This window comes from Diabrotica undecimpunctata, chromosome 7 (genome assembly GCF_040954645.1).
Source record: "Diabrotica undecimpunctata isolate CICGRU chromosome 7, icDiaUnde3, whole genome shotgun sequence".
Classification (NCBI taxonomy): Eukaryota; Metazoa; Arthropoda; class Insecta; order Coleoptera; family Chrysomelidae; genus Diabrotica; species Diabrotica undecimpunctata.
In genome coordinates this window covers 86,541,471-86,558,826 of record NC_092809.1, presented here as the reverse complement: position 1 = coordinate 86,558,826, position 17,356 = coordinate 86,541,471, and the positions used below count along the sequence as shown (strand labels likewise).

Below are 17,356 nucleotides of genomic sequence, written 5' to 3'. Positions count from 1 at the left end.
GCTATTTTCAATAAGCACTTGATTTTATTTTATTAACATTACATTATAGAATTTCATGTTTACACTTTTTAAAAATTTAACATGGATTAAAAATTGGAAAAATGAGTGGTTCTGGGTCGTACCTTAAATATCTGCCATATTGCATTTAAAAATAACTTTATTTATTAAATTATGATACATATTGGAAAGATCTTTGATGTCAGTCTTATTATTGATAGAATTTGGATCTTTTTTATGTGCTCCAATATGCATCTTTTGTTGTAATTTTTAAGTACATTTTCAAAATCAAAAGAATGGCCATTTTCTAGAGAATGTTTGGCTAGGGCTGTTGTGTTTAATGAACTGGTCTGTACACTATGTTTGTGTTCAACAACTCTTCAATGTAGGTATTGGTGTGTTTCCCCAATATATGTTGAATTACACTCTTTACAATTTATTTTATAAATAACATTTGATAGATGATCTTTATTAACCTTTGGTTTAAATTTTGAAAAATATTTTCCAAATTTTTTGTTGAATTATGTCCAACATTAATATCATACTTTGCCAACATTTTTGACATTTGTTCAGAAAATCCATTAATGTATGGTAAGGATATATAGTATTTGTTTAAGTTAATGACATTATTGGTCATTATTTGTTTGATGTATTTGTTTGAGTTAATGACATTATATTTTGGGATTGCGATTTTGACGGAAATATATTAAAACAAACCAAGCAAAAAAAATCGGGAATACACGCAATTTTTCTTTTTTGTCACGTAACTTCTTTCCACGGGGGTATAGGTATAGGCATTGCGTAACAGAAAAAAACTCTTATCCTTGCTCTTCAAAATAAAATTTGGTAGAGGTCTTTAGGATTTACATTACAGTATCATCATCATCAGTGGCATTACAGCTCGTTATGAGCCAAAGCCTTCTTCAGAACAATCTTCCATTCGCCCCTGTCTCTGGCAAGTCTTCTCCATGCTTTAACTGGATTGGATTTTAGATCATCCTCTATGTTACCTTGATACCTAAGTTTTGGTCTTCCTCTAGCTCGTCTTCCCACTGGTCCTCTTCGGTCGAAAATTTTTCCGATCGTTGCATCTTCATCTCGCCTAATTACATGTCCTATCCATCGAAGGCGTGCTAATTTAATACATTTTACAACGTCAGGTTCCCCAAAACTTCTATATAACTCAAAGTTGTAGCGCCTACGTCACAAACCCTGTTCTTGGATTCCTCCATATATTTTCCTTAGAATTTTTGCTCACGCAACTGTTTTACCGAGAGTTATACTAGCAGCATCTTTGGTCAGGCACACACGTACTTTTTAAATGTTCTTTCCTACATAGATTACCAACTGTACCGTTTTTAAATAAAACGAGCGGTTTTAATTTATGTAAATAAATTTATTTATAAGTTTACAGTACGATAGTATCTTAACAACTAAACTAAACTAATATCGGAGCTACTTATATATACAAGTTATTATGTACTAGAATATTCTGGAATTCTTCTTCTTCTCGTGCCACTCCTATCGGAGATTGGAAATCATCATGGCCACTGCGACTTTGTTAGCAGCGCGCCTAAAAAGTTCAATCGAACTACACCCGAACCATTCACGTAGATTACGAAGCCACGATATTTTTCTTCTTCCCACACTTCTTTTGTCCTTAATTTTGCCCTGCATGATATTTCTTAAAAGTTCGTACTTTTCACCTCTCACAATGTGCCCCAAGTATTCCATCTTTCTAGTTTTTATCTCATTTAGAATTTCGCATCTTTTGTCTAAAGTTTGGAGTACTTGCGTGTTAGTGACGCGGTCCATCCATGATATTCTGAGAATGCGCCTATAGCACCACATCTCGAAAGCTTCGATGTTTTTTGTGGTCAACTGTTTTAGTGTCCAAGCCTCTACTCCATACAACAATGTAGAAAAGACATAACACCGCAGCATTCGTATTCGTAACTTTATATTGATATCACGATTGCAAAAGAGTTTGCGCATTCTATTAAAGACTGATCTAGCGATTTCTATTCTACATCTAATCTCTTTTGTTTGATCAGTATCGTCTGTGATCCAAGCACCTAGATATTTATAACAGGACACACGCTCAATCGTTGTATTGTCTATTACAAGATTAGCTCTGATGTTATGGAATAGTCCACCTCTATTCTTCTCGTTGAACGCGCATCGAAGACGGGCGCTATTGAAGTGCCAACACTTGAATATTCTAGATTTATCCTTTTAAGAATTGTGACACGTACCACGCATCGAAGATGGGCTATTTCGTTACAATATGATCAAATTCTGATGCTTGCAACGAATTTTATATACATAAATGTATAAGAAAAGAATACTTCAGTCGTCAGAGTCAAAAATGCACTGAGCCTCTAAAAATCATACAAACAAGCGGAATTTCGCGCTGAGAATGTAAATTTTGAGAAAAAAGTTTGCCACTTCTCCCCCCGGTCTTTTTCTTAACCCCCCCCCCCCTTGTAAATGGGTGGAAATGGAAAACATCGATTTACCACGAATCTGTACGCCGTAGAAAAAAAATGTTTCAAACAAGAAATGTAGCTGAGATGATTTTGAACAAAAATGTTTAAAATGTTAAAAACTTTTTGTTTATAACGAACCGTTCTCTCGGAAACAACGCTAGCAGTGACCAGCGATTTTGAATTCTTTAATGAAATCAATTTTTTAAATCAAATTTGGATCACTGTAAAAATTCAATAGCTTTTAAATTGTCCTATCCTACAAAAATTAAGATAGGTTTTAAAGGTGAAGAGTGCAGCTTCCTTATGCGATTTTTGTATTTTGTAGTAAATAAAAAAAATCTTTAAAAGAAGAAAACTTTGTCCTAGCTTTTTACTGTAGATCATTTTAGAGATAATTTTTTTTCTTTCTTTATCATTGCATGTACCTAAAAATGAAAATGGCGTGAGTGATAAACTTTGAAAAATCGTATCTCGGATACTTTGAATCCTAAAAGCTTCTAACAAACGTCATTTTGAAGAAGGATAGAAGTTTTTTTTTCTAAATCAATGCCTATACCTATATCCCCGTGGAGAAAAAGTTATGGAGCAAAAAAAAAATCGAGTAATTTTGTTTCGTGTTTTGAATATATTTTTGTCAAAAAAAAATTTACTTAAAAGGTGACATTTAGATAGAAAATTTTATTTTGAACAACTTTTCTGTAGATGTATATGTACTAAAAGGACATAGAATTTACCCTAATGCATAGAGACTAATTCACCCCTTTCTTAAAAATGCACATCTTTAAATGCACTCCACGCTTTTATATAGGAACATCAAACCTAATGTATTTTTTAACATTTATAAATGTAAAGAATGTATTTTTAATTAAAATTGTAGTTTATTCCTATTAAATATAGTCAATGCAATGGTACTCCGACATACGGGTCTAATTAGTTCCATAACCGTGCTTGTTTGTCAAATTGCTCGTATCTCAAAGCAATTTTCCCCATTGAAATTAATTGAAAAGTCATTAATCCGTTCCACATCCCAAAACACCACCTCAGTTGTTTTTGTAAAGTGTTTTTGAATAAGAAAAATGTATTTACAGGAAGAAACATTTATTTATACGTAATAAATACACATTCTATAAAAATATAAAAAAAGTGAAATGCTTACGGAATCACTTAATTTTCGTCACTTTTCTTCGCTTTTTTTTTGTCACACTTTGCTAATTTTCACCTGCAGATCGATTAAAAAAAATTTTCAAAGTGGTTGGTTTCTTCCTCCCATTCAGGATATTGCGGAAAAGAGTTAGACAAGTTTCGTTGAACAACTTCGATGCACGACCAGTTACAACCTTTTCGGGGTGATTTTTATCTACGAACTTTACAATTTTCTCCCACATTCCCAAGATATCGCTTGTAGAGATAACCTCATCCATCTTTGGCTCCTCTTCAAAACCAATTTTTCGTTGAATCACCGTATGTTGCTGGAAATTAAAATGGAAATTTTAAATTCAATAAAAACAAAAAAATTGGAATATCTCGGACATATTACACGTGGAGAGAAATACACCTTGCTCCAACTGATCATGCAGGGAAAGATCCAAGGAAAGAGAAGCATAGGGAGGCGTAGAATGTCATGGCTGCGCAACCTGAGAGAGTGGTACGGATGTACATCAAATGAACTTTTCAGAGCAGCCGTCTCAAAAGTTCGAATAGCTATGATGATTGCCGACCTCCGCCGCGGAGATGGCACTTGAAGAAGAAGAAGATGTTGCTGAGAATGTAGATCGTGTACCTCCTCGGTTGTCACCTCTTAAAATTATTCCTCGACGAGTTCGTTCACATCTCTCTCATCCAAGTTAAGACCTATGGATTATCACAGAAAAACAATATTCTCTACCACTACACTTCGGGTTCCAATCCTTTGAAGACCGTTCGGCTACAGCCTCAGGCCAGTTTCCTCCATGCAGAAGTTAAGGTCCTCGTAACACCCAGCCAGGCCTGATCAATAATTTTTAGATATAGCACGATATTAAAGTGGTCCTTCCAGAACTCTCGTTTTAGTTCTCCGTCACCTCAAATCAGCGCCGAAAAATGTGCTTGGTGTACAACTTCTTAAAATTAGAAATCACTTGCTGATCCATGGGATGCAGGATAGGAGTGGTATTGGGTAGTAGGTAGAGAACCTTTATAAACTCTTTGCTACGCCCGTACACCCTCGCCAAGTCAATTACTCGCACACCTTGCTCATGTTTTTCTATGGTTTTACGCTTGAATTCAGTAGAGGACTCACATTTATAAAAATAAATGTGATATTTTATAAATGTACAAAAAGCAAAAACTCAAACCCAACTTCTCAAAAATGCTTCGAAAACGAGTGAAAACGAGGTACGAGAAACTGAAACGACAGTGCAGCAGTGTAGTGTGTGATTCCTCTTATCTGAAATGTTGCTCCATCTCAAAGCAAAATGTCGCTCGCTCGGCAGCTCGTATCTCAATGCACTCGTATATTAGGGCACTCGTATATCGAGGTACCACGGTAATATGATTTAAAATCCGAGCAGTATAGATATCAGCATAACTGGCTCATAGCGAAGTCGCCAGTCCCGTCGATTCTAGCAATGTGTACAGCCCATCTTAGCCTCTGCACTTACAATATAAATTTCACAATATCTAGATCTGTGTGTATCTAGTACACTTCAAAGTTACCACAGCTCATTTTTATTCGGCCCCAAATATTTTTCGAAGTATTTTTCTCTTTAAGATACCAAATAGTCTCGTTTTGAAACCTCTCGTTATGCTTCAACCTCATAATATGATATATCAAAATCGAAACGTCGAGCTTAACTATACGTTTTAGGTTTTTATTTCCCAGATTTTTCTGAAGACTATGGATAAGTTCTGTTTGCTATTGCTATGTGTATTTTTAGTTTGACGCTTGTCGTGTTTGTTGTATTTCATCATAGGTAAATTCTCTATGGATAAGTTCTGTTTGCTATTGCTATGTGTATTTTTACTTTGATGCTTGTCGTGTTTGTTGTATTTCATCATAGGTAAAATCTCGCATTCTATATATTTTCGACGGATGGTCTTTTATAAATGTAAGATCAAACATTGTAGCATCATCTGTCTTATACACATTTTTCAAATTTTTGCCTATTTGTAGATTCAGTAATACTAAGAAATTCTACTTATTTTCAATGCAATGAATAGTCAAAAAGTAAGCATGGTTCTCAAAGATTTTAAAGTTAATAAAAGTTGCTTACAAAATAATAAAATAAACAATCCACAATACAAAGTTTTTAATTTCTTTATTAAACCATATATATTCATTTTAGTTTATGTACGTTATTGATGGTAATTTTTATAATTACTATATATATATATATATATATATATATATATATATATATATATATATATATATATATATATATATATATAGGGTGGTCCTTAAGTAATTGTACAAAAAGAAACAGTAGATTCTACACTTTAAAATATTACGATTTAAGCCAAATTGCTTTAATAAAATCTTGATGAAAGATACAGGGTAAAATTTAAAATTTTATTTTTCGCTATAACTTTCATGTTCGTAAACATTTATGCATAAAAATTTACACATATGTGGCATAAATTTGAACTTAACTTTTTTGCTCTTTAAGTTACCTGTATTTATGACAAAAAATATTAAAGATACATTATTTTAACAAAAGAAAGGTATACTTCTTAATAACTTTAAAACTCAACAGTTTTCGAGATAATCTCATTTTACAAATCAGCTGCATAATTCTGATTTAAAGCAATTACTCCAGGCAAGTCAGGCAACGAAGGAAAAATATGACAAAAACATTAATAAATCTAAATTTTTGTATAAAATACCTTTAACTAAAGTTAATAGTTAACGAAATATTAAATAAAATAAATATATCAGCAGGATAATTAATAATAGGATTTGACAAACAACAGAATAATAGGATTTTACATCAAACATTTTACGTTTTATATTAAATTAAAGTCATTATTAAAACATTTTGTTTACAACCCAAATTAAGAAATAGTTAACTAAATATCATAACTTTTTGTCAAGAGTGTTCGATATCTCCACCATTTTCTTTAATTGATTTGTAAATATATTCCATAAAATATCGTCTAATATTAAATAGCATCATTAGTTCTAAAAAAACTTCTGCAGTATTTATTTCTTTCCATAGTTGGTTACGAATATTATGGGATTCTTATAGACACGTTGTTTTAATACGCCCCATGCACCAAAATCAAGCGGATTAAATTCTGGGCTACGTAGTGGCTATAATGTATAATGGATGAATATATTCTTTTGGATACATATCCAAATCTTATGGAACTACATCTTATTTGTCGCAGAGGTACTTATTTATATGATTACGTTACAGCTTACGAGTAACTATAATTACATATCTAACAAATAGACTGTTATGATTAAATAACGAACTAATATTATGCTGAACTAAAATGCCTGTGTGTTTACTATATTTATAACAATATCGGTTATTAGGCCAACGATGATGTTTTTGTAAAAATGCTTTACAAAAACATCATCGTTAAGGTGATCATCGAGTCTTTAAGGTTAGATTTGTAGCAAAAGTATTATGAAACAAGACACATATGTGTTATTCAATACCTGTGCTTTAGTTTCTAATTGTCCTAATAAAAATGAGTAAAAAATTTACGTAATACATAAATAATAAGTATTATTTTGGGATTTTTTATAAATTAAATAGTTATATCAATATCTCACCACATTGCCAAGGAATATGACTGCCACGACCAATCCAACGTTCAGAAAAGTTATATTTTTTAAAGTATGTTCTCACTGCCTTCTCTCTAGAAGGTGGCATCTTGCATAAACCACATATTTTGGGGTTTCAGCATTTTACAGTAGGAAAAAAGTAATACAACGTCAGTAGGTATAGAAGCGATAGAAAAGGGGAAATTGTAAACTTGATGAAGGCCAACGTCTGAATACAGACACGGCACCTAAAGAAGACGATGAAGAATATTTTCTCCAATAAGGCATTTAGCAGCTATAACAAAAATTTTGTAATGTTACATTATCATCTTTGAGTTGTTTTAATAAGAATAAACTATGAATTATGCTTATCTATAGGTATTCAGTGCTTTACCGCACAAATATCACAACTAAGAATTATTATGCAGCTGACTTATAAAATGTGATTATCTCGAAAACGGTTAAATTTTGAGGTTACTAACAAGTATACCTTTTTTTTGTAAAAATAATGTATGTATCTTTAATATTTTTTAACATAAATAGAGCTAACTTTAAGAGCAAAAAGGTTAAGTGCAAATCTATGCGACACATGTGACATATGTGGCGCCCTCTATCAGTTACATAAAAGTATGTATAAAATTATAATTGATCCTACTTAGAAGAATCCAATTATAAATTTTTGTCCAAAAATATTTACAAACGTAAAAGTTATAGTGAAAAATAAAACACTCTGTATCTTTCCTAATATCAACATTTTATTAAAGCAAGTTGGCTTAAATCGTAAGATTTTAAAGTGCAGAATCTACGGTTTCTGTTTGTACAATTACTTAAGGACCACCCTGTATATATATATATATATATATATATATATATATATATATATATATATATATACATAGTATATATATATATACATATATACATACATACATACATACATACATACATACAGTAGACTCCCTCTATAACGAGAACTGAAATGGCAGACTAATTACCTCGTTATAAGCGGATCTCCTTATATCCAACAACAATAATACTGTGCATATATATGAATATGTAGTTTAGAGCCTTAAAAAATACCAGAACCTTAGGTAAGTTATTTTCTAAGACAAAAACTCCATTGGCCCCTCTAGAACAAACTAATGTCGTCTATCATGTACCCTGTGCAGAGTGCAACTCCTGCTACATTGGCCAGACCAGCCGCTCTCTTCAAGGTCGACTAACGTCCCACAAAAGCGACATTAGGATTTCTAAACCATCTTGTGCCCTTGCACAGCATGCCATTTCAACCAAACACAGTATCGACTTCACGAATACCAAAATACTGTGCAAACAAAAAAAAAATTATCATAAGCGATCCATCCTTGAAATGTGTCAAATTCTAAAACATCCATCGTCCCTAAATAAGAGAACCGACATCGACAACTTGAGCCAGATATATCACTCTCTCATCATACAAAACAAATAAAAAAACCCCTTACAAGACAGTAATTTCATTCCCATTCTTCTTTCCATTTTTTTTTTGTTTGGTTTTTTTAAAGAAAAAGGAATAAATGAATCATTTTTTAAAAAAGGTCTGTCCCTGTTCTGCCCTCTAATTCCCTCAAGAATCGTGCCTGCTTGCTACATTCCAGAGAAACACATGTACGACAATAAGCCACATGTGAAAATTATGACATCCTAGAGCTGATAGAAAAAATCGAAAAGATTAGTGTGGTTTGACCCTCGAAAGAGCTTAAATTGACATTCAAATGAAGCCATCGGTTAAAATCAAATGAACTAGTGTTCAAGTGTTTTATAGTGTTTCTTCAGTTTTTCTTGTATTTTTTTGTTTCGTTTCTCTCGTTTAGTTGTTAATCTTTAATGTTAAGTTATCGTAGAGTTTTTATAACATCTAAAAAGCCTACAAATTGTTTTTGTAAGTATGAACCCTGTTGCTTGTTTACTTATATTCTAAAATCTTTTTTATTTGTAGTGAACTGATGATGCTTTTAAAAATAAAAGCGAAACGTATTCGAATAAATCAATAAAATAGTTGACGACTTTTAGTTGCCAATTATTAACTGATAAAACCTCTGCTATTCAACCATTGAATATAATTTATATATATATATATATATATATATATATATATATATATATATATATATATATTCTATAACAACCATTTTATGATGCTTTATACTACGTGATATCTAATGTTTACTTTTTTTAGTCTCATCCCCAGGTAACGAAAAAAAAAGCGGGTCGTTTCCGCTCGTGGCTGAAAGAATGGACCAGTGAGCATGTTAGTGACATTCAAGTGAAGCAGTGTACAGATTGGCTGATGGGTAGATGTGACGGCGTGGTACCCAACAGAACGCGTGTACTAACTGATAACGATCTAACTAGGACTCCATATGTATCTTACAACAGGTATCGTGTTGAACATTTGAACTCTGTCGATCCTTCAAGCGTTTGAAAATCAAAAATATTTAAAAACGGGCGATTTCCTAGAATTTAATATAGTTTTTCATAATACTTGTCAACGAATCAATAATTATTGAAGTACATGTCGATGTCTACTAGATTAAAAATTGTTTATATCTGGGAATTGTATTTTTAATATTCAGGTTTTCTGGTTCCAACTTTCGTGTGAGTTTTTAGATATTCGACTATTTCCACTATTCAAATAAGGACTGGACTCTCCAAGAGTTAAAATTTATTTTCAAATGGAGTTGTGATTAAATCATCAAACTAAGTGGTTTAAACTTTGCAGCCACATCTATCTTGTCTATATATTTTACTCAACAATACTTCATATTTTAACAATCTCCTATAGTTTTAGCCTGTATTATAATCTTCGTCTTAATTGTTCTTCGTAAAGTATTCCAAATTTTAATTTTTATGTGATCAGCGCTATAAAACTAATAGTTGATACTGTCAAATGGGAATCCACTATTTTCTTTCTTTATAAAATTGTCAATGGGGTGTTATCCAAATATCCTTGTTTATTTCATCTAGTAGACACATTGTTTAATTACCATTTTTATAGTTTCATTTAAGGACAGCGCACGTTTTAAATGTTTTGTTATGAGATATTTTGAGAGAGGGCCAAAATAAATTGAAATATGTGGTGTCCTACATATTTATTACTTTTGTTTTTTTTTTAATTCTAGGAACTGGCTCAGATTTGCAATATTGTGTTATTTTTTATATTTGTTGTTTGTTACAAGACCTTAATCCGGTTCCTTATAAAGGCATATTTTGTATGGTGTTGTGGCGGGGCTTTCAATTCGTAAGTTTTTATATTTTTGTCTCGTCACTTACAGGATTTTTTTATGTAAGTGTTCAAAGCAAAATAGTATCTGAATATAATTAATCAAATCCAAGGTACTTAACCATTTAATTCATTAGACAATAAATATTCTTTCTATTATTTATCATAATAAATATTTTTCCAAAACCAATTTTAGTTCAACGTTCATATGTATGTGAATTGGCAATGGAAAATGCTTCACTAAATGTTCAATATGATTTTTATATCAAAATCTTGGTCTTCCATTAAGTACTAAACTGATAATACTTTAACTGTTATGTGAACATTCATATAACTGTATGACCGCTTTGATCACTTAACACTTTTATAAAAAATCGTGGAGCACCATTGTTTATTTCTTTTTTTCGAAATTTCTAACCCAAGTTCGAAAGTATTTTATTTATTTATTTTTTTTTAAGGAGAAGCCCTCGCAGTGATACTATTTTTATGTGTATGTAACCTATTATTTAAGTCCCAAACTCATTGTACTTGTTTGTTCAGATTTTTTAATTTTAATTTAATGCTGAGATTTTTTTGATCTTAGCATGCATGTATGCATCGGTCGATCAGATATTAAATTAATAAATGTACATTAGTTGTTAGTTTTGTTTTATTATATGTCATCTAAAAACGGTAATAATTATGAAGGATCCCGCCCAAACGCAGAGATATTCTAGCATACTATCGGTTTTGCCGAGGTATTGGGAGTGAATATGTCTCATTTAAAATAATAAACAGTAGCAAGAATAAAGCAATAGGCTATGATATAAGTAGTTCATTTTTTTATCTGGAGGTTGCAAATTTTATAGCAAAATATTTAAAATGATCTACTCACAAAAGAATATGATCCTTTGTAAGGTTATTAACCTTTCTCAAATTTGCCAACATTTTTCTATGATTACGTTTTTAAGTGTAAAATGTTTAGTTTTGTATCTACAGTTATTTTACATAACTTTCTGATAAATTTGTCTTTTGGTATTCGATAAAAGTATATACTTTAGTATACTTTCTTATTTACACAAAAGTATACTTTCTTATTTCACCTCTTAGATTGTCTTCTATTTTAAAGTCTTCATTTCTGTCACATTTATTTTGACTTTTTCATCTTTGGTGGATTTTTTCAATCTTTGTTTAAATCTAAGTGGCTTTTTTTAATCCTTTAAATAATTTGAGAAGTTTCGTTGTTAAGAATGGAATATAAGGTAAAGGTCCAAAAGTTGGTGGTGTTGTTGGTACTAAGGTGTTAAAAGTCGGGCTATTGTTTTATTATATTATTATTTCTTGGCTTGCCGTTTTTACTGCGATTTTTTTTTATTGTTGGTATTGCCGATCAATGTGATGGAGGCTGGAGAGTTTGCAGTACTAAAAATTAATTTATTAAGTAGACCTACGGGATAAGAGTCTTCCATTAGTATGTATTTTAGTCTCTTCAAACTTTGCCACTAGAAATTTTAAAACCATAGCACATTTATACACTAAATTCCAAAGTAGTGTATCAAATACCTTGCTCAGACTGTAATAAGGTTTATATAGAAGCAACTTCTCGTACATAAAGGTGGGTACACATATGCGAGCCGAACGGTATACGTACAGTACGCGTACAGATCCTTGAAAAATATTCTACATCGTACTAATCGCATACTTATCTCGATCCATGGAAAGCGACAAACCAACAACGAACACACATGTGCGAAATGATTCTGTTACGATAATTATCCTGGCCTAAAATAACCGTAAATATTATGACTAATGCTGTTCTGTTTTAGATTTTACGAGAGTATTCGATTAGCCGGCAGAAATTTACCTGAAGGGACCTTCCAGAAACGGTCGAGCCGATGTAAAAATACCCGTTTGCCTTACCGTTATAATTTCGCCGCTAATCGAGAAGGCTGTTCGATGATTCTAGCGTAAAGGCAATGGCATATATAAAGGACATTTTATTTGGAAGGAACAGTTAATTCTCAAGACGCGCTCGCGAATTTGTTACGTACGGATATATATAAATTATTGTCAGATAGTTAATATAAATAAAGAAATAAATTAAATCCGTAAGTGTTATAAATATTGAACCTTTTAATAAATCCACAACAAATGGTGTCAGAGTGGGATCGAACATAAATTAGACTTATAATAATAATACAAGTGAATATAAAATAAATTGTGAAAATGGCTACGATTTATGAGCTGACAGTGACTAATTTAAGAAGACATCTTGAAGACAGAGAATTAGCTTCCACCGGAAAAAAGGCTGAGTTAGTCCAACGACTAAAGAACGCTTTGCTAGAAGAAGGACTAGATCCAGAGACTTATATATTTGAAGATGCTGTCCTCTCGTCGATTTCGAAAGTTTCTGGTGACATCGCATCATTAGAGAACAAAGTTTCTGGCGATATTTCGAAAGTTTCCGGCGACATCGCATCATTAGAGAACAAAGTTTCCGGTGACATCGCATCATTGGAGAAAAGTTTCCGGCGACATCGCCTCATTAGAAAACAAAGTTTCTAACGAGATTTCTTCTCTGGAAAGTAAAGTTTCTGCTAACATCTCTAAAGTAACTTCCGAGATGTCTGCCCTCGACTATAGAATGTCTTCGCTAAAAAACCAAGTTGCTGCCGATATGTCGGCCTTCGAAGAAAAGATTAAAGAGATGGAAAGGAAGATGGAGGAAACAGGGACAGCAGAGAGAGGAAACAATCCAATTACAGTGGAGACAAAAGAAGAAGAGACGAAATGTAAGTTGGAAACACGGCCGAAATTTGAAGGAAGTGGAGGTTCTGTCCATGTGAAAGTCCCAACTTTCGATGGAAAATCGTCATGGAACAACTACATGAAACAGTTCGAATCAGCCGCAAGAGCAAATGGATGGTCTGAAAAAGAAAAGGCGGTAAACCTGACTATCGCTCTTCGAGGAGATGCCTTAGATGTGCTTCAGACCATAGCCGTAGAGGAGACCGATGATTTCGAACAACTGAAGAAGAGGTTAAATATGCGATATGGCCACGAACATTTGGAGCATGTATATCAGTCGCAGCTTAAAAATCGTAGACAGAAGAAAGATGAGGCTCTTCAAGAATATGAGGTAGATATTGCCAGATTAGTACGATATGCTTATCCAACAGCTTCCGAAGACATGATGGAAAAATTGGCCGTTCAAACGTTTATTGATGGTCTTCGTGATCATGAAATGCAGAAAACACTGCGATTAGCTCGTCACAAGACGCTGGTTGATGTCCTATCCGCCGCCCTCGAATACGAGTCAGCTACGCAGGCCTCTGGCGGGTACAGTAAAGTTAGGACTGTAAAAGAGGAAGGAGATCAAGATAAACTTGACCAGCTCGTTAATATGATGAAAAGTATTACATGCAAGAAAACGAAGACCATAAAATCAAGAAACTCACCATCAGGAAAACCAGAACGAGTCGGCTTTAGGGGAGCAGCTTCGACCCGGAACTTTTCCAAAGACCCTCTTATACTAATAGCTTCTTTGAAATGTCGTGAAGATAGTGTATATGTAGATGGAGAAATAAATGGTAAAAGACATACGTTGTTGGTGGATACCGGAGCGACCAGAACCATTATACGCCCAACAGTTATAAACAGCCGTAAGAAACTATTACCAACGAGGTTGCGACTTCGGACCGCTACAGGTGAAAATGCCAACATTCATGGAGAAATCCAGGTACAATTGGGAATTGGGGCAGAAAAGTTTGTCCATACTGTTATAGTTGCTGACATCGAAGAGGATGTTATATTAGGAATGGACGTAATGAATATGCATGGATTCCAATTGGATTTTAAGAATAAGGTAATCAAAGTTGGCAACGAGGAGGTATTTCTCCATCCACATAATGACAACACTGTGCAAGCAGCCATTACAGAAGATACAGTCGTGCCTGCGAGAAGCGAAACGATCATAGTAGCGCGACTACAGGGAATTGTAGACGAAGGGAGACCTGTTATGATGGAGCCTTGGAACCACGACGATGAGGTTGGCCGTGGAATCATAATTGGAAAGGAATTGGTGACTTCGGCTAAAGAAATTCCTGTGAGACTTATCAATGTCAACGACTACCCAGTGACCATAAAGAAAGAGACAAAAGTAGGAACTTGTGTACCTGTGACATCCATAATCCGTCAGGCGACAACATCTGATAATTCCAACGACAAATTCGACCAAATGGTTGCAGTTGCAGGACAGTCTCTAAATCAGATGGAGAAAAGGAAATTAAGGGAATTTCTTCGGCAGTATCGTGATATTTTCGTACCGAAAGGAGGAAAGACGGGAAGAACTACGGTTGTTAAGCATAAAATTGATACTGGTAATGCTAAGCCAATTCGTCAAACAGCTCGACGATTACCACAGGCAAAAAGAGAGGAAGCTGAAACGATTGTTCAGGAAATGAAGAAAGACGGGGTGATAGAACCTTCTACGAGCCCATGGGTCTCTCCGGTGGTCCTGGTTAAGAAGAAAGACGGAACGACGAGGTTCTGTATGGATTACCGTTTGCTGAACAACGTTACCGAGAAAGATAGTTATCCTCTGCCTCGGATCGATGACACATGGGACACATTGACTGGAAGTAAATTGTTTTCTACTTTGGATTTGAAGTCTGGATACTGGCAGGTAGAAATGGACCCAGTCGATAAAGAAAAGACAGCCTTCACAACAGGATCTGGATTGTGGCAATTCAACGTTATGCCATTTGGACTTTGTAATGCTCCTGCGACATTTGAGAGGCTTATGGAAAATGTGTTGAGAGGGTTATCTTGGAAAACATGCCTGGTTTATTTAGATGACATAATCGTCTTGGGGGAGACATTCGAAGATCATTTGAGGAATTTAGAAAACGTTTTTAATCGACTTAAAGCTGCCCAATTGATGCTAAACCCCAAGAAGTGCCAGCTATTTCAAGGTAAAGTCAATTATCTGGGTCATATAGTCAGTAAAGAAGGAGTGGCCGTGGATAAGGGAAAAATCGATTCCATTAAGGAATGGCCAAAACCAACTGACAAACATCAAGTGAGAAGTTTTCTTGGACTATGTACTTACTACCGGAGGTTTATTAAGAAGTTTGCAGATATCGCTAAGCCATTAACGCGACTTACAGAGGAAGCAAGAGAATACCGCTGGGATACAGACTGCCAAAATGCCTTTGAGACCTTAAAAAAACATCTAATAACAGCACCAATTTTAGGGTATCCACTGCCAGAAGGAGAGTTCATCTTAGATACGGATGCAAGTAATGTGGGAATTGGAGGAGTGCTGTCTCAGATTCAAGGAGGACAGGAACGAGTCCTCGGATATTTTAGTAAAGTTCTTTCAAAACCTGAGCGGAATTATTGCGTCACGAGAAGAGAACTTCTAGCAGTAGTTAAATCAGTAGAGCACTTCTATCAATACCTCTATGGCAGAAAGTTTCTAATCCGAACCGACCATGCCGCCCTTAAGTGGTTGATGCAGTTTAAGAATCCAGAGGGTCAGATAGCCAGGTGGATCGAACGACTCCAAGAATACGATTTTAAGATTGAGCACCGGGCCGGAGTTAGCCACAGAAACGCTGATTCTCTTTCCAGAAGGCCATGCCCAGCAGAGTGTTCCCACTGCAACAAAACGGAATCCAAGGAAGCAGCAGTGCTAAGAACGACGATTGTCAACGACGACTGGACGCCTACTAAGATAAGGGCAGAACAAGAGAGAGATCCAGTTATACAGAAAATCCGAAAATGGAAAGAGGAAAACCGTCGACCACCTTGGCAGGAAATATCAAACCTATGCTCAGTAGTTAAGACGTATTGGGCCCAGTGGGACTCATTTATCATCGAAGATGGCTTGCTCAAACGAGTCCTGAAAAATGATGACGGTTCAGAGAAAAGAAGACAGTTGGTGATCCCAAAGAGCAGAATAGCCGAAGTACTTCGTCAGTTACACGACAGTCCATCGGGAGGGCATTTTGGTGTAAGGAAAACCCTTCAGCGAATTCGGGAACGGTTTTATTGGATGAACAGTTCCGACGACGTAAAAGACTGGTGTAAGAAATGTACTATTTGTGCTACGAGTAACGGGCCTCACCGGAAAAGGAGAGCTCCTATGAGACAATATAATGTTGGAAGCCCGTTTGAAAGAATAGCTTTGGACATTGCAGGGCCATTTCCAGAAAGTGAAAATGGGGGCAAGTACATGTTGGTAGTAATGGATTACTTCACTAAGTGGGTCGAGATTTACGCACTTCCAGACCAGAAGGCCGCCACCGTTGCAGATAAGTTGATCCAAGAATATATCAGCCGATTTGGAGTGCCTTTGGAGATCCATAGTGACCAAGGCAGGAACTTTGAGAGTGATCTATTCCAAGGAATATGTGATAGACTAGGCATGAAGAAAACAAGAACTACCGCGTATCATCCGCAATCGGATGGTATGGTAGAACGAATGAATAGGACAGTTGGCAAGTATTTGACAAAGATGGTGTCCGATCATCAGCGAGACTGGGACCAATACCTTCCGTTCTTCACAATGGCCTACAGATCTGCTGTTAACGAATCAACGGGCCAGACACCAGCCAGAGTCCTATTCGGACGCGAAATGCGACTACCTTGTGATCTAGAATTTGGGTGTCGACCTGGAGAAGATGTAGCAGGTGAAGATTATGTGATCGAATTACGAAGAAGAATGGACGATGTACATGAGTTGGTCCGTTCCCACCTTCAGATCGCTAGCGACCGAATGAAGAAACGGTACGATACACAAGCCGGAAAGGGTTGCTTTAAGAAGAACGACAAAGTATGGCTGTATAATCCCAAGAAGCGAAAAGGTTGTTCTCC

General features: G+C 34.8%; 1 protein-coding gene across 3 annotated transcripts in view; it reads left to right on the top strand.

Moving 5' to 3' along the window:
* Positions 1–11,139, top strand: part of Sin3A (SIN3 transcription regulator family member A) — a 319,966-nt gene extending 308,827 nt beyond the window's left edge. For all 3 annotated transcript variants that reach the window (XM_072537654.1, XM_072537655.1, XM_072537656.1), the window contains exon 12: positions 9,455–11,139. In XM_072537654.1, coding sequence (XP_072393755.1) covers positions 9,455–9,700 — 246 coding nt within the window. In that variant the 3' untranslated portion in view covers positions 9,701–11,139. The remainder of the gene's footprint in view (positions 1–9,454) is intronic.
* Positions 11,140–17,356: the final 6,217 nt, after the last annotated feature.